The sequence below is a fragment of the Silurus aristotelis genome, assembly GCF_946808225.1.
Source record: "Silurus aristotelis genome assembly, chromosome: 21".
NCBI classification, from domain to species: Eukaryota; Metazoa; Chordata; class Actinopteri; order Siluriformes; family Siluridae; genus Silurus; species Silurus aristotelis.
The window spans coordinates 3,985,331-4,003,093 of NC_139594.1; the positions used below are offsets into that span (position 1 = coordinate 3,985,331).

At 40.2% G+C, this 17,763-nt stretch overlaps 2 protein-coding genes across 4 annotated transcripts; one reads left to right on the forward strand and one right to left on the reverse strand.

The window, feature by feature from the left end:
- Positions 1-1,136: 1,136 nt before the first annotated feature.
- Positions 1,137-9,307, reverse strand: trim35-13 (tripartite motif containing 35-13). Of its 3 annotated transcripts, XM_083524523.1 has the most exons (7): positions 8,951-9,073; positions 4,632-5,198; positions 3,787-3,882; positions 3,291-3,521; positions 3,166-3,188; positions 2,944-3,062; positions 1,137-1,712 (listed from the first exon to the last, which is right to left on the reverse strand). In XM_083524523.1, exons 2-7 carry the CDS (start codon positions 5,061-5,063, stop codon positions 1,174-1,176), a joined length of 1,440 nt encoding a protein of 479 aa, XP_083380649.1. In that variant the 5' UTR covers positions 5,064-5,198; positions 8,951-9,073; the 3' UTR covers positions 1,137-1,173. The 3 variants fall into 3 exon arrangements, with proteins under 3 accessions (XP_083380649.1, XP_083380650.1, XP_083380648.1); XM_083524524.1 differs by lacking the exon at positions 4,632-5,198 and having other exon boundaries at positions 8,951-9,307; XM_083524522.1 differs by lacking the exon at positions 8,951-9,073 and having other exon boundaries at positions 4,632-6,074.
- Positions 9,308-10,398: 1,091 nt separating this feature from the next.
- Positions 10,399-16,210, forward strand: LOC310716895 (uncharacterized protein). The gene is made up of 4 exons (XM_083524521.1): positions 10,399-10,987; positions 11,268-11,380; positions 11,459-11,537; positions 14,053-16,210. The coding sequence occupies exons 1-4, from the start codon at positions 10,720-10,722 to the stop codon at positions 15,039-15,041; spliced, it is 1,449 nt and encodes a 482-aa protein (XP_083380647.1). The 5' UTR covers positions 10,399-10,719; the 3' UTR covers positions 15,042-16,210.
- The last annotated feature ends 1,553 nt before the right edge of the window (positions 16,211-17,763 follow it).

The following is a 17,763-nucleotide window of genomic DNA, read 5'->3' on the forward strand; positions in this document are numbered from 1 at the left end:
TCCTCTTTTTTTGTATGCAACAACGTAGGTTTTTTTTTTTTCCCCCGAAACATTTGATATGTTGATATTCAGTCTTGGCTACCTGCAATTGCAAGTACATTCATTTTCTAATGTAAATTTTTGCTTTAGAGAACACATGGCCAATTTGAGCAGATGTGATTTGGCTTGTTTCTGGGAAGAACCAAAAGAAAAAACCAGCTGCATAAACTTCCTTCAAAAAAAAATAGGAAATTAGATCAGTCACATGGGGATATTTGTAAATTAGTTTTTTTCCACTATGATACACTATAGAGACCAAAGTATTGGGACCACTGACTTACTAGCCATATGTGGTTCTTCCTCAAACTGTTTAAACAAAAAGTTGTGACACAATCGTATACGATGTCTCTGGATGCGGATCAAAATCTTTCCCAGCATGACAATGCCTCTGTGCACAAAGCCATCTCCATGAAGATATGCTTTACATGGATTGGAGTGGACAATCTCCTGCTATAGGTCTCCAACCCTATTGAACACCTTTGGGATGAATTTTACACATTGAATGCACCCCCAGGCTTCTTCACCTCATCTACATCAGTACCTGACTTTACTAACACCGTTGTGGCTGAATCTAACACAAATCTCCACAGGATCTAGTGGAACATCTTCCCAGAAGGGTGGAGGTTTTTATAGCAACAAATCTTGACTAACTGTGGAACAATCTGTTAAAAAAAAATACATAAAACCATGAATCAAAGATTTGTATGTCCACAAATTTTACCAAAATAGTGTATCTTTGAAATTATGGGAATATTTTGGGTCTAGAAGCATGTTAAATTATTTTGATCAAGTACAGTGCAATGAGTGAGGGGGAAAAAAGAAAATATATTTGTATTTTACAATTTATCATTTATTACAAGGTCATGAATTAGCGAACAATCCAGAAGTCAAAAAGGTAAACAAAAAATTGTTTTTAAAGAACTAATATTGAATATTAGGGAAATAAGGACATCTAAAAACATCACAGCTGCTGTGTTCGGGTCCAGAGTCACGGGAGCTGAAGGTGTGAAAAGTGGAAACCAATAAAGCCATTGTTGTACTTGACATAAAATATTTAAATGTAATATTCATATTCATGGTTATAATAAATAATTTCCTTTTCGCATTTTGTACCAAAAAAGTGGATGGATTTGTTTAATGCCCAGCTTTTATATACACCGTCACTGGAAGGATTTTGAGAGGATGTTCCTTGCAGGCACTGCAGAAGTAGGGAAACACTCGTGGCGAGATGATGTCTGTGAAAGTGTAGAGCGGCGTCCTCTCTCTCGGGTCATAGAACGTCACCTTCGACCTTTCCATGTCTAACACCACTCTTACCACGTCCGGTTTGCTATTCATAGTTAGCGAGGACCAAGGTGCCGTGCAAGCCTTGTACTCTCCGTTACGCAGCCGGATGGTCCAGAACCCCTGCGCCGGTGTCAGCACGTTCTTGCCCTTCCTCCTTACTGATTCGCTGGCGACCCCGATCACCCAGTAGCTGTTGTCTTTGACTTCCACGTCCCAGCTGTGTTTGCCCGAGCGGAAGCCCTCGGCGGCCAGCATCTCTGCGCCGACGTCGAAACGCTCCAGGTTGTCTGGGAGCTTGAAGATCTGGGAGCAGCACTGAAGAGTTGTGAGGTCCTCTGAGAGCTGGAAACAGCTCGCTGCTGTGTTTGGGTCCAGAGTCACGGGAGCTGAACGTGTGAAAAGTCGAAACCAATAAAGCCATTGTCATACTTGATATATAAATAATAATTTAATATTTATTTACTTAAAAGGGTTAGCGGTGTGAAGATCGTTGGACTACAGTTATCCCACCGAACAATCCAAATCAAAGTACTGATATATTGTAACTATAATGTTCCTATTATCATTTTTGTAAATTTTTGTCATTTTGTTACTTAATCAACTCAGTTTATGTGAAAAGACTCGAATGTGACTCTCAGCACCACTGATCTATTAATAGAATGATATAAATTTTTCAAACACTGATTGATTTCTAATACAATGATCATGAGCCCAAAAAGTACTTTAAATAAATCTCACGGAAAAAAAGGCCACGGTTGTTGTGGCGAGTTCGAGTCAGGAGTTTCTTCCATCATTTATTTCTCTCAAAATTGCCTGCTGTTGAACTGATGCTGAACTGTAAGTTGGGGATTAGTAGATGCCACCCAGCGGCAAACAAAACAAGTTCAAAACAGAGCGCACGCTCGACCCTGATTGGTGGCTTGGTGCGTGTTTGACCAGTTACGTTTTTATCCACTCAAATAAAAAGGAACGACTAGTTGAATAAAAAGTATGATATTTGACTTTGAAATGTAGTGAAGATGAAGTCTTGCCGAGTGGAAATACTTTTACAATAATGCGAAAAAGCTGCTTAAGTACAGTAAGAATTACATTTTACTTTGTTACTGTCCACTACTGCAGTGGTGTTTTTCATAAAATAAACTATTTCACTGCGTTTTAAGCATAAGAAAAAGCAGGCAGGTTTTGCTTTTGGCTCCTAAAACCAAACACGCAAGCTCTGAACACCATTTCTGAACAATGTCATATTATGGGAAAAGAATTCAGTGTAGTGAAGAAGATTTGTCAGTGCAAATTCTGGACTCAAGATTCCACAGCAGTTGTGCCAACTAATGCCCGATGACCAGCTAGTTAGCAATGTACTAAATGATGTGGACTGTGGCATTGACTGCGATATTAGCACTAGCATATTAGCATAAAGTTAATTTTGGATGCCACTGAATACCACATTTGGCGTCCAAAACAGGACAGGGCATGTACAATGTAACCTATGTGAACTGTGAAACACTAATAAATCACATTACCTGATGGTCAGCAACTGACCAAAGGACATTTTGAACAGGTGCAACTTGCTGTACTGTGAATGTATTCTTTTGAATGGAATATACCCTGTGTACTTACTATATTGGATGATATTCAGCATCTTCTTCCAGACATAGAATTTTAAAGAGCCTAAATGTTTGGCTACGTCAACCAAAGACCCTGATATCATCTCCGGTTCCTGGGGGATCTGCCAAGTTCTGCACAGAGTGGTGAAAAAATTCCCTTGATGAATGATGCAGACTTAGATATCAGTAATGTGTATCTTAGTGTTGAGAGAGAACCTCTTGAAGGCTGACATACCTCTTGATGGTTTCCTTGTAATTCTAGAAAGGAATACAGATACCTCACCATAAACTCCAATAGGCTATTAACTATTAACAATGGGATAAAAATGTCCACTGGATGGTTTACAATGGATTACATACTTGCAGGAATGGGATATCCTGAGCGCTCATCTCCTTTTCGATATGCCTAATGGTGTTTGTAAGGGATGCGATTTCATTTTCCATTTCCTCAATCTTCACCGTTATGGCCTCGCTCTTCTCCGTCTCCTCTTTCTTGAGTTCAGAGAGTTTGGTAGCTTCTTCTTCTCGAAGGAACTTGTGCAGCGCCTCAAACTCATCTCGGATCTGCCTTTCTGCATGTTCGGCCTGTCTCTATAATAAAAGCAATCACACTTGCACATCACACTATTTTCCAAACACAAATTGTCCTCCCAAATTGGCTTCATTTATCATTTGTTTATAAGTAAAGATCTGAGCAAATGTTCTTGTACGCCACACACAAAAAAGTACTAAATTTCTTCGTAAACTCCATTAAAGACGAAACTCTCAGAGAACTGAAAATGATTAAATGACAAGAAAATGGCAAAAATGTCATTGTCTATTGTTAGCCAATAAGTTTCAGTTAGTAAGTAAGTACCTTGATGTGTTCTGCTGTTAGATCATATGTGGATTTAACATTCCTGAAGAACTTCAGCTTGTCCTGCAGTGGCTTCAGAGCGGTCTTAAGTTCAGCCTGAAATTCAGTGTTAAAATATTAAGGTTTGGATTTTAAGACTCTATAGCTTTTATGCCACATTATGTATGTTATGCAGGTTTAGCATGTTTTTTCCATATCTCCAAGGCCAGTGGTTTGAGGTATACCCTCCCTTTAAGGGAATCTCATAGCTGTCATAGTATTTGTGTAAGGCAAGAAAAAGACATGGCAACCATGATGCAAGCTTCAGCATTACCCTGACCCAAGTTATAAAGTCAAAGAGGTCAGACTCTGTCAACTGGTATGGAGAGTGAGAAACATTTGAGAAAGCATTGGGTATCTGGTTTCAGCTTTTTTTTAAGGAGGCTCCCTGCAAGGGCCAGTAGAAATACAGGGATATTCTTAGAAGAGGATCAGGTCTGTTGAAGTCCCAGCAATATCAGTTTCTGAGCAACTAAATCACGCCAGATGCTTCATTAATATCTTAATGGTTTTTCATAATGTCACTTCATATGTTGGTTATTACTCAGTAGTCGTCTGCATTGTTGCGATAATAGATCATTTGGCTGAACTAAAGAAGACATGTTGAACATATGGTTCCCTGGAACTCGCTCAAGATAGATACATGATTGAATTTCTCTTACTGTATACATTGTAAAAGTCTAAATCCGTTATATATCTGCTACACGACATGACAAACAGGACCATATATTAAAAGTGGATACCTGAAATACCTTTTTTAAGGTGATCCCTTTTAAGCTTTTATTTGTCCTTTCATCTATACATACCTTGCAATCTTGCGACGCCTCTTCCAAAGAGTATAATCTATGGCCTTTGTGGATTCCTGTTTCCTTGCACTCAACACATGTAGGCTGTAGATCTTCCAGACAGAACAAGGTCAGAGATTCGCCATGTTCCTTGCATGCAAACGGGTTGCTCTTGCGCCGTTCTTTCAGATATCCTTCGCAGGTTTTCTTGAGCATCGTGTTAACTATGAGTTCCCCAATGGATGCCGGCTGGCCGCAGAGTGGACATTCGCAAGTTTCTCCACCAACCCAGCTGATCTCCAAGCAGGATTTGCAGAATCTGTGTTTGCAGAAAAGCACCACAGGTTCTTGAAAAACCTTGCCGCATATTGGGCATGAGAGGTCATCATCAAGGACGGCACGCCTGGTGGACATTGTGGTCTTTGAGGGTCTAGCTTTATTGATGAGGTTCATATAGGACTACTGTGCTCCACCCAGTCTTACTCCGGTCTCCACCTCTTCAGGCATCACACACTTAGAGTCTTAAGTGTCTGACTTGCGATTTGGCGCTCGACATCCCCGTCAGTCAGACCTACCTATTCAGCGGCCCTTCAGAAGGTCATAATGCAAATGAGTTATGTGTGAACATCAGAGTGAAACCAAAGTAGCAAGAAGGGGTTTACTCAAAGGTGATTATTGACTTCGTCGTCAGACGATCATGTGCAAAGGGTATTAAGAACGCATGGCAACCAAATTTCACCACCACATTAGCCAATGAATTACAAGATGAGAAGAGGCAAAAATAGACGGCATACGTGCAACCAAATTGGTCCGAGCCTCAAATTAACGTTCTGAAATACGCAAATCACAAGCTTTCAAAATCCAGTTTTCACGTTGAGCAACGCAGTAGCGTCCTAACAGAACGTTAGAGTTATCTGTATTTCTTCTATCCAATATAACCCAAAAGACATTCCCATTTTTCACATTTATTTCTTTACATTGTCTCAGTGAGTTATTTCTTACTATTGCCATTCCTGTATTATTTGTTGATGATAAATTTTGGTTTTAAAGTTACTAAAAACACATGTCTTGAATTCTACCAGCCATAAATCATACTTGGGAAGACTTGAAGGTTTTGTAAAGATTGGATTAATACATTTTCTTTACTATTCATTTTCTGTTTATGCTTTGTAATGTAATCCTGAGTATGTGGACACCTGCATATAAGATTTGTATGGATTTTTTTTACAAGCATTCAGATGATCTTTAACAATATTACTGACAGCATTTTACTCTCGAGTTCTCTCCATTTCCTGTGCTACACCACAACACTGCTGAATTCTCAGTTCTGATCGTTCGGAGGACATTAGCTTTTCTGTAGTAACAGCTACTGTACAGCGACTTATTAACAGCAGAATAAAAATTATAATATATATCATTTATCAAAGTTTGTAATGTATCAAATTTGCAAGATGTTTATTTGTAAGATTTATTATGTATGGAAGGAGTCTCCAATTTCAGTGTGTTGTATCAGTAAAATATAAACCTTTCATTGTTTACTGACATGGAACGGCTTCAGTTGAACAAACAAGGACACTTTTGTATATTTTGTATTTTTAACTTGAATGAAAATGGTTAGGATGTTCTGCAACACAAAGTAATTATCATTTTTTTCATAAACATATAATAATTTAATCGCTGCACATTAAACACTGAGACGTGTTGTTTTAATAAGATTAGTACATGGTTTTTGATTTTTAATACAATTCTACATTTAGTCCCAATTTCCTGTTATAATGACCTCCACTCTTCTGGGAAGATGTGCCACTATATTTTAGATTGTGCTTGTGGAGATTTGTGCCCATGTAAAGCAGATCTTCATGGAGCTGGTTTTATGCACAGGGACAATTATATGCTACAATGCTACATCCTATACAAATGTGTGCCTCCAACTTCATGCTAACAGTTTGAGGAAGAACCGCATATGACAGAAGACTTAGGTGTCCCAATACTTTTGTCAATATAGTGCATCTTAGGGACAAAAACATCATTTGCAAATATTTCCATGCTACTAATTTTCTATAAGGAATTTTAGGCAATTGTTTATGTGTAAGTATAAGGTTTGGCGGTGTCCTAATATACATGTATATTGTAGGTTAGTGGTGCACAATATACCATTACTACCGGCCACACACTGCCCCCTGTTGTCGCACATTTAGAACTACAGCTGTCACTCTTAAACGATATTTTTCTAGTAACGGTATATTGTGCACCATTATTGTATAGCAGGGCGCCAATAGAATTTTGGTAGCATTTCTACGATTCAGTGTCGTCCATGGAAATTTGGTGGCAGCTCAATCATATTCTGCATGGAGAACAGAATTAATATTTTCTTAGGTTTTGCTTGCTACAGTAATGAAAATTTATATAAGTAATTGCTCTGACTAAATGACTTTTATAGGTTTTACTTGCACTAACACATAAACATTGAAATGTGCAGTTGGAAAACTTTCAGGCTCTCGTGCTTTCTGTGAGATGAATTACAATTCCTCTGAACACACTCACATATCTCTATACCCTCACACCATCTTTTAAAGCTAAGCCTTATCTGAGTTACTTTTTATACACAGTAATGGGAAATGAGCAACTATCTGTTGGTGCTCGTTTCCAGACCAGAAGACTGTAAACAGAAACCTGAGACAAAGAAACACATATGGTCTGGTTGTATCCCAGAAATTGAAGATCTTTTTTTGCAATTTTATAGATACAGATCTCTAACATTTTGTGATGAATTCCTGATTGCTGATGAAGGAAAACCATCTCCAGAGACACGTCAGCAGGTTAGCTCGGTACCATGGAGACACCGTACTAAATATGTCCTCGGATTTGGACGTGTGCCTTCAACTTTCTGTTTTGCCTGAAGTATGTAAAACCTGAAGCGGCTGTAACCATCTGCAGAGTCGGATTGAGTTACTGTGACATAAGCTTTGCCCTTTGAGGTCAAGTGCCTGGATATGTGACCCTTTCAGCTTTGCTTGCTGTTTTTAAACATGTCATGATTAAAAAAAAAAGGTGAATGTAAAGACGTTGTTCTAGTTCTGCTGGGTGACAGATAAGTCAGGAAACATCTTGTGGACAGGTTGTGCTGAGTAATCACAGGAAAAGTTATTCGGTTTTGTGTTTAACTTAATGCAGTTTTATTTGATCCAAATCGCTTGTAAAAGCAAAGACCAATAGACATCATCTTAAAAGCTAAGAGACTGCATGTGTGTGGGATTTCATCAGGTCTGCATGTTGCAATGCATTAGTAAAGAAGATATAGTTTGGAGTAATTTGTTATAGTAAGATAATCAGTGGGGTGTGTGAGTCCACTGTTTTCCAATAATCAGGATTTTTTGTTATTCTTAACAGCACTTCATCAGAGGATGCTCTTATTATGATATACTTTTTCTATGTTAATAGTAACAATGAATGCTGTGGAACGTCTGGGAAATGAGCAAACAGCAGCAGCAGCAAAAATATTTGTTCTTTCAACAGCTTATCTATCTATCTATCTATCTATCTATCTATCTATCTATCTATCTATCTATCTATCTATCTATCTATCTATCTATCTATCTATCTATCTATCTATCTATCTATCTATCTACTGTATCGCTCTCGGTCTGTCTGTCTGTCTCTCTCTCTCTCTCTCTCTCTCTCTCTCTCTCTCTCTCTCTCTCTCTCTCTCTCTCTCTCTCTCCTTCTCTCTCTTAGATCCTGCTTATTTTTACTTATTTTTATAGCATAGAAAACAGTTGATCCTTTACCAGCCTCATCCTTCCTGTCTCTCTTTCCATCAGTTTCTTTCTTTTTTACTCTTTTTCTCTTTTAGATCCTGTTATCACTTACACTTACAATATAGCAGCAAAAACATTTCTCTCTTTTTCTCTTTCTTTTTCCTCCCATTCTCTCTCTCTCTCTCTTTATTCATTTATCAATTATACTTACACTACAATAGCAAAAAACTTTACTCATCTCTCTCTCTCTCTCTCTCTCTCTCTCTCTCTCTCTCTCTCTCTCTCTCTCTCTCTCTCTCTCTCTAAATGGAGAAAATAAACACAGACCTGTACAGAGCCCTGGAACTGGAGACTCCTTCCATTAATGTTAAATCGACATCTGCCCAAAAACATTCTGTATATCATTGATTATCAGTTATTTCCTCTTTACAAAAAAATATAAAGTAACAAATAAGCACTAAAATGAATGTACACTTGTGATATCCAGCTGTGTCACATCTGTTCATACAGCAAACACCTACCCGACCAATCAGAATGAAGAATTCAACAGCGCAGTAATAACGGTGTAATAATCATTCCCACCTTGCACTCCTGCGCGGTGTCGCTCAGCGGGAAAACCCTGTGGTTCTTATGAATCCCTGAGCTGTGGCATGCTGTACATATCAGACTCATTTCTGTGAAACAGAAGAGCGTCAACTTCACGCCGTGTTCTTTACACTTTCGCTGTTGACAGAACAGACACTTTTGAGAAAAGCAAGACAGGCACGATGAGCAAAACCCCGAGCCACACGAGATGCAGCAGGGAACCAGAGGAACATTGAAGATCTCCCCACATGCCCTGCAACACGGGTCGTCTTCCAGGAAAAACATTTCCGTCTCCATGGTTCTTCCATGCGTTTCTTCTGTGTGATGTCGCCCGGTGTTTTTGTGGTCTGGGCTGTTCAGTATGTAAAGTACTGCATGTTCCATGTACTTGCATGTATGTGTGTGTGTGTGTGTGTGTGTGTGTGTGTGTGTTCCACCTCAACAGATACTGTTACAGGAATCCTCTGTCTGAAGAGACTCTGGCGCATGCCATCACTAACTCCGTCTGGACCTGGAGTTGCTCTGTGGTGGTGTTGGATTTGGAATGAAACATGCCTGTGGGATTATTATTTTAGTTGAGGCCATAAAGATATTTGATTTATTTATTATGAATAAATTCAATGTGATTTATTATGCCCACGTGCCTGTTTTTCACTCATTCGTGTAGACGTGTCTGCTGGGGAAAGTGGCAGTTTGGTGGTTAAGACTCTGAGTTACTAATCAGAGGGTTGGACATTTAAGCCCAAATTCTGCCAAGCTGCCACTGTTGGGGCCCCTGAGAAAGGCCCCTTAACCTTGTGTGCTCCAAAGGCGCTGTATCATGGCTGATCCTTTGCTCTGAACACAGCTTCCTAACATCGCTGGGATATGCGAAGAAGGAATTTCACTGTGCTGTAAAGTACATGTGACAAGTTCTTTTATTTTCTTTCTTTTCTGTATCACGATATTGGTAACCATATTCTTGTATTTATGGTTTTTGTCTGATGCTTGAGTCAATTCAACGTTTATTTGTATACCACTTTTAATTAACATTATTCCAAAGCATTTACAGAATTACCTTCTATTATTTTATCCCTACTGAGTGAGCCAGTGGTGACTTTGGAAAGAAGTTGGAAAAGGGATAATATAAATACTACTGAAAAAATCTTAAGACGTTGTTTGAAGACAGCTAAAGACTTTGGAAAATCTTCCACAAACAAACACCTGTCTGAAATAAGCTCCTCCTACAAACACCTGTCTAATAAAAAAACACCTCCCACAACAATCCCCCCCCCCAGTTCAATTCTCCATTAAAAAACAATTCCCAATAACACCTCATTAAAATGGACACGCCCACAAAATGAGACGCTGCCTAAATAAACACCAAAATCAAACACCAACCGCGCAAATCCTTTTTTATTTTTTTACAACTTTTATTTTGAAAGAAAAAAAAAAAACTAAACAAAATCCCGAACTTTTTCCCGGAAGTGAAATCAAGTTTATTTCCTATTGTTGACGACAGTCTGGCGGAACTCCGCGTACACATCTGCTTCTTTACATTGTCCGGGTTTTTATTTGTTTTTAATAATGAGTTTTAAACGCGCTCGGTTTGTCGCATCGTTTATTTATTTCTATTTTTAATTTTCCCGCTCGTTTATTTCTTTGTTTGAGCTTTTTTTTTTTATATATATATAAATAAATAAATAAATAAAAGAAAGAAAAAAGAAAGAAAGCATTTTTGTTATCGTTGCCGGAACGAAGGCGCGAGTGTTTTCTTTCCCGTCGTCATGGCCGAGCCGCGGTGTTTCCAGACGCAGCTGAACTCCATCATGGAGATCATGAGTCGGGCGCTCGTGCGGCAGATCTGTAAGCTCGTGGACAGCGACCTGGCGACGCTGCGGCTCGAGCTGGAGCGCGCGATGCGCGACAACGCGGCGCTCGCGGACAAGACCCGCGCGCTCGAGGGTGAAGTGGCGGCGCTGCGGGGCGCGGGGGCGCGTGCGATGCGCGCGCCGCGCACGAGCTGCCGGTCGGTGTGCGTCCAGACGACGGAAGGTGCCGCCTCACGTGTTTTCTCTCTGTCTCTGTCTCTGGTTTTCACGCAGATCTTGACTCTAATCATGTCCATCATCCAATCCGACTTTCGAGCGCTCAAAAGAGGGAGCTTTCTGCGCATGCGCAATTAACTGTGTCCAATTAAGAACATTCGATTCAATCCAGTCTGATTTATGGAGCACATTTAACAATCAGCTTTACATAGATAGAGGTTACAAAATATGAGTTTAATAATTCACAATCATACTAATCCAGTTATTTTTTTCATCCAATACATCAGACGCTCCACCATCCATTAACGGCATCTTCGGGAAGGAGTGGTGCTCCAGCCTATGGGACGGGAGGCCCAGGACTGAACAGGAGGTGGTGGAGGTGGAACTGGACATATCTGAGGTATACGAGGTCACATTTCCTGCATTTACTTCAACTATGTTCTTTATCGCATGTCATCCGTTTACTTCTTTGCTCCAGGTTGAAAATGATGAGGAGAGGAACGTGCGCTCCATCAAAGAGGAGGTTTCTGACCAGGAAATCTGCATCATCAGTCCAAGTAAGACGGAAATGATACAGCGTTTAGAACTTCTTAAACTGAAGTAAACCAGGATTGTACGAAAACAAGCAATAGGTTGTAAGTTAAGCGTATGCTTGGTTTGTACTTTTTTTGAGCATCTCATTTAGCATCTAGTCGTTATTTGCTCTTACAGTGAGGAAAATAAGTATTTGAACACCCTGCTATTTTGCAAGTTCTCCCACTTAGAAATCATGGAGGGGTCTGAAATTGTCATCGTAGGTGCATGTCCACTGTGAGAGACATAATCTAAAAAAAAATCCAGAAATCACAATGTATGATTTTTTAACCATTTATTTGTATGATACAGCTGCAAATAAGTATTTGAACACCTGAGAAAGTCAATGTTAATATTTGGTACAGTAGCCTTTATTTGCAATTACAGAGGTCAAACGTTTCCTGTAGTTTTTCACCAGGTTTGCACACACTGCAGGAGGGATTTTGGCCACTCCTCCACACAGATCTTCTCTAGATCAGTCAGGTTTCTGACCTGTCGCTGAGAAACACGGAGTTTGAGCTCCCTCCAAAGATTCTCTATTGGGTTTAGGTCTGGAGACTGGCTAGGCCACGCCAGAACCTTGATATGCTTCTTACAGAGCCACTCCTTGGTTATCCTGGCTGTGTGCTTCGGGTCATTGTCATGTTGGAAGACCCAGCCTTGACCCATCTTCAATGCTCTAATTAAAGGAAGGAGGTTGTTCCCCAAAATTTTGCAATACATGGCCCCAGTCATCCTCTCCTTAATACAGTGCAGTCGCCCTGTCCCATGTGCAGAAAAACACCCCCAAAGCATGATGCTACCACCCCCATGCTTCACAGTAGGGATGGTGTTCTTGGGATGGTACTCATCATTCTTCTTCCTCCAAACACATTTAGGGGAATTATGACCCAAAAGTTCTATTTTTTTCTCATCTGACCACATGAATTTCTCCCAAGACTCCTCTGGATCATCCAAATGGTCATTGGCTTAAGACGTACCTGGACATGTGCTGGTTTAAGCAGGGGAACCTTCCGTGCCATGCATGATTTCAAACCATGACGTCTTAGTGTATTACCAACAGTAACCTTGGAAACGGTGGTCCCAGCTCTTTTCAGGTCATTGACCAGCTCCTCCTGTGTAGTTCTGGGCTGATTTCTCACCTTCCTTAGGTTCATTGAGACACCACGAGGTGAGATCTTGCATGGAGCCCCAGTCCGAGGGAGATTGACAGTCATGTTTAGCTTCTTCCATTTTCTAATGATTGCTCCAACAGTGGACCTTTTTTCACCAAGCTGCTTGGCAATTTCCCCGTAGCCCTTTCCAGCCTTGTGGAGGTGTACAATTTTGTCTCTAGTGTCTTTGGACAGCTCTTTGGTCTTGGCCATGTTAGTAGTTGGATTCTTACTGATTGTATGGGGTGGACAGGTGTCTTTATGCAGCTAACGACCTCAAACAGGTGCATCTAATTTAGGATAATAAATGTAGTGGAGGTGGACATTTTAAAGGACGACTAACAGGTCTTTGAGGGTCAGAGTTCTAGCTGATAGACAGGTGTTCAAATACTTATTTGCAGCTGTATCGTACAAATAAATAGTTTAAAAATCATATATTGTGATTTCTGGATCTTTTTTTAGATTATGTCTCTCACAGTGGACATGCACCTACGATGACAATTTCAGACCCCTCCATGATTTCTAAGTGGGAGAACTTGCAAAATAGCAGGGTGTTCAAATACTTATTTTCCTCACTGTATAATAACCTCCACTTTTCTGGGAAAATGTTCCACTAGATGTTTGAGTGTTGTGTGAGATATATTCCACCACAATGGTCTTGAGATCAGAGTTCTATAGCAGACCGCTTAAGATCTTCCGCTCCAACCCATGTATCTTCATGGAGCTGGCTTTGTCCACATGGGAAGTTTGTCATGCTGGAACAGGTTTGTAGCACCTTCTCCTGAAAACATTCCCATCATCCAGCAGCTACAACTATCAGGTCTGTCAATCAGACCTCAACAACCTTTCAAACTGCTGCTCATGCAGGGAGTTGCAGGGCAGAGTAACACACTCAGAAGAAAAAATCTGTATACATAAGCTCACAGGCTATGGTGATTGGCTGGTGTCACTGTGATTGACAGAGGAGAGGGTACCAGATGTTTTTTTCCTGTTGTGTCTGCAGGAAGATGCAGCTCTACCTCTGCCATGTTAATCCGTGTTCTATGCGACTCTCGGGACACGCCTCGGTCTCCGTAGTGTGTAGCACATCTACTAATAATACATTTAGATTATAATAAAAGTAATTTTTACCGATGCAAATACGTTACAAACGACGCATCGCGATACAGAATGCCCACTTGTATTCGATACACTTTTTTTTTTCCATTCTCTGAATCTCAGCATCCGTATTTTGCTGAGCATTTTTGGATACCAAATACGCATTTATACCGTGCACTGATTTTACTCATGTCTCGTTAACGATCGATCGATTATTAACAAGGAATCTGTTTAATCCCCTAAACAGCATTACGGAGCAGAAAAAAGATGTCATCAGATCCTCATGACGTTCCGGAAGACGTAACCGACGATGACGACATCCACTTCATATCGGCAGGATTTCCAGAGACCTCGGACGTCGACGTCATGGCACCAGATTCCCCAGGAGCTGCAGCGACCAAGCTCATATCTATGGACGGCACTGTTCAGCATGTCATCGTGTCAGGCGACGATGACGACGACGATGAAGATGATGGTGAGGGTGGTGGGGATGGTGACGATGAGAACAATGACATTAATGAAGAAGATCAGCTGGGGTTTGAGCAGCACTGCATGCCTATTGAGTTTATGGAGGGTGACCGGGGCGAGGCTGCGGCGTATGAGAGACAGAGCGAGGTGGAGAAGGAGGTGGAGCGGGACGTTCTAACCGACCCGGAGTGTATGTCCAGCTCGGGTGGAGGCAGCACTCACATTTTTAATTACTTTGACAGATTTAATATACATCACCGGGCCGGTCCGGGCAACGACTCGGGCAAGACGGACTTCACGTGTCCCGAATGCGGTAAGACGTTCCTGCGCCGGAACGGCCTCACGCTGCACATGAAAAGCCACCAAAAGCACAACGCGCACACGTGCCGCGTCTGCAAGGTGATTTTCCCTCAAAAGAACCTCCTCCGGACGCACAAGTGTCTGCCTCCGGAAAAAATGTCGCCCAAAACAGCGGACATGCGCTTCCGCTGCGAGGTGTGCAGCAAGTTCTTCCACTCCAAAGCCAATCTGAAGGTTCACTACGCCGTGCACACGGGCGAACGTCCTCACACGTGCAGCTTCTGCGGAAGAGGGTTTTCGCAGAAAGGCAACCTCACCACTCACGAGCGCATCCACAAGGGAGAGCGGCCATACGTGTGCACCCTCTGCGGCAAAAGCTTCACCCAGAAAGGAAACCTGACTCACCACCTGGCTATTCATAGTAAGATGAACGGCAGGATGAGAAATGCTGTGGAAAAATGGCAGTGACATTATTATTATTATTATCATTTTGTTTTCACGCAGGTTTCATCTCGGGAATGAATTTTTTTTTTTACAGATTTTAAAAATCAGTTCCTGTTTCTCTGTTTGTCAGTCTCGTGCGTTTTTTGTACTTTTTTCATGAAAATCTTACAAGAAACAAAGAACATGAAGTGAGATTTTGATGTAACTAATGCCTGAGTCACACTAGAATGGAATCAAATGGTCTTAAACAATTGTGGGTGTGGAGGGTGTGTGTGTGTGTCTTTGAAAGATGAATTGTGCTGCTTTGAAAAAGAAAACACACTTCCTGACATTCCGGCTTTGGCTTTCTTGAACAATCCTGCCTATTATGTCACGTTTTAAAAGCAAGCCTGTGATTGGTGCACTCGTGTTCATCACGACCGCACCATCTGCACACTAAACACTCCCACTCGAGGGTAAGTACAATGTTTAGTAAGGTGGTTTTTATCTTCGCACGATCCTCCGATATTGTCTACATAGTTGCAGTTGTATTAGGTCAGCCTCGCCTCTCCAAAAAGAGCCAATCAGCTTTTTCTTTTATAATTCAGCTTTTTTTGTCCTTCCATATATCTATCGTTTCTTATTTATAGGTTCCTAACAGTGATTTCCAAAGCGCTCTCTCATCCATCCAGGTTCATAATTTTCTTACCGTCTTTTGTTTACTTTAAGAGAAGGGGTTCGTGCCAAGATGGCCACCGAATAGATCTTCTGCTCTCCTCTGTTCTTAACACCCCCCCCCCCCCCACACACACACACACACACACACACACACAGACCAACCCCTCCCCGGCTCGAAATCATAATATTTACACACCACCAGATTCCTATTCGATCACAAAGAAGATTTTACGCTCTGAGAGTTAGGATCATTCCTGATTCATGAGCCTAAACTGAAAGAGCGCAGAGTTTTATTTAAAAACATTTTATCTGCAATTATATATGGCGTTTTTTTGCACTTCTACAGTACTTTCGGGTGGATTTAATGGTGTAGTGTGGCCCAGGCATAAAGCATTAATCTCAGCATTTTGTTTCTAGTTCAGTATGTAAATAGTTACTCTCAAACTACATTTGTAAGGGGAAGAAAAACGTTGCATTTGCATCATTAGTATGGATTTTATGTATCGACTTCAAATATATGATGTATTTTACAAGAATTGTGTGGGTTTTTTTTCAGTGTGATATTAAGCAAATTCTGCATACCTATATACAAATATGACAGACAGACAGACAGACAGACAGACAGACAGACAGACAGACAGACAGACAGACAGACAGACAGACAGACAGACAGACAGACAGACAGACAGATAGATAGATAGATAGATAGATAGATAGATAGATAGTCCAGTATACAATCCTATATATAGGATTGCAAAGGTTTTAGGCAGGTGTAAAGAAATACTATGATTTTAAATATATATATTTTAATTGCTTACCTTTATCAATTTACAAAATTCAGTGCGTGAACAAAAGAGAAAATCTAATTAATATTTGGTGCCACTAAACCACCCTTTGGCTTTTAATTCTTACTTTTGCACAAAGTCTGGGCTTTTAAAGGATCAGAGTCAAACTCTGCTACTAAGGTGAGGTTGTGGAAGACAGGGCACAAGAAGACTTTTGTGTGTATATATACAGTACAGACAAAAAGTGTGGACACACCTCATTCAAAGAGTTTTCTTTATTTTCATGACTATGAAAATTGTAGAGTCACACTGAAGGCATCAAAACTATGAATTAACACATGTGGAATTATATACATAACAAAAAAGTGTGAAACAACTGAAAATATGTCATATTGTAGGTTCTTCAAAGTAGCCACCTTTTGCTTAGATTACTGCTTTGCACACTCTTGGCATTCTCTTGATGCCTACTTTGAAGAACCTACAATATGACATATTTTCAGTTCACTTTTTTGTTATCTATTTAATTCCACATGTGTTAATTCATAGTTTTGATGCCTTCAGTGTGACTCTACAATTTTCATAGTCATGAAAATAAAGAAAACTCTTTGAATGAGCAGGTGTGTCCAAACTTTTGGTCTGCACTGTATATACATACACACACACACACATACAGGCACACTATGTTCATAAGATTATGTCATTTTTCCATTCCACATTTAGTCTCCACTTGCTCTTATATAAACTTCCACTCTTCTGGGAAGATGTTCCACTAGATTCTTTCTAGCTACAAGGGTGTTTGTTAGTAAAGTCAGGTACTGATGTAGGTGAGGTGAGGAAACCGGGGTGCAGTCAGGGGTGTCCAATAGGGCTGAGGTCAGAGGTCTATAGCAGGAAAAGCTTATCTTGGGTCTTAAGGGAAAGTTAATGCTACAGCACCCAAAGACATCCTGTATATTTTAATTAAGCAGATCTGAAAGAAATATTACTTGTGATTACTGTAAGTTCTGTCCAGTCTTTAGTTTCTTTTCTGTAGTTTTTGTTAGCTGCAATATCTCCATTTTGGTGAATAAACACACACACACACACACACAGACAATTATTAATTATTATGGATTAGAAGGAATCGAAATATTTTTTGTTATTAAAAATCGACACTGATTTAAATTCCAATTCCAATGAAAAATAACTTAAATACTTAAAAGAAAAACAAAATTTTTTTATTCAAGATGTTTTTGTCTTTTAAAAAATGTAACAATCAGAAGTCATTTAAATGCTCATTAAACACACACAAAAGAAACAATCTT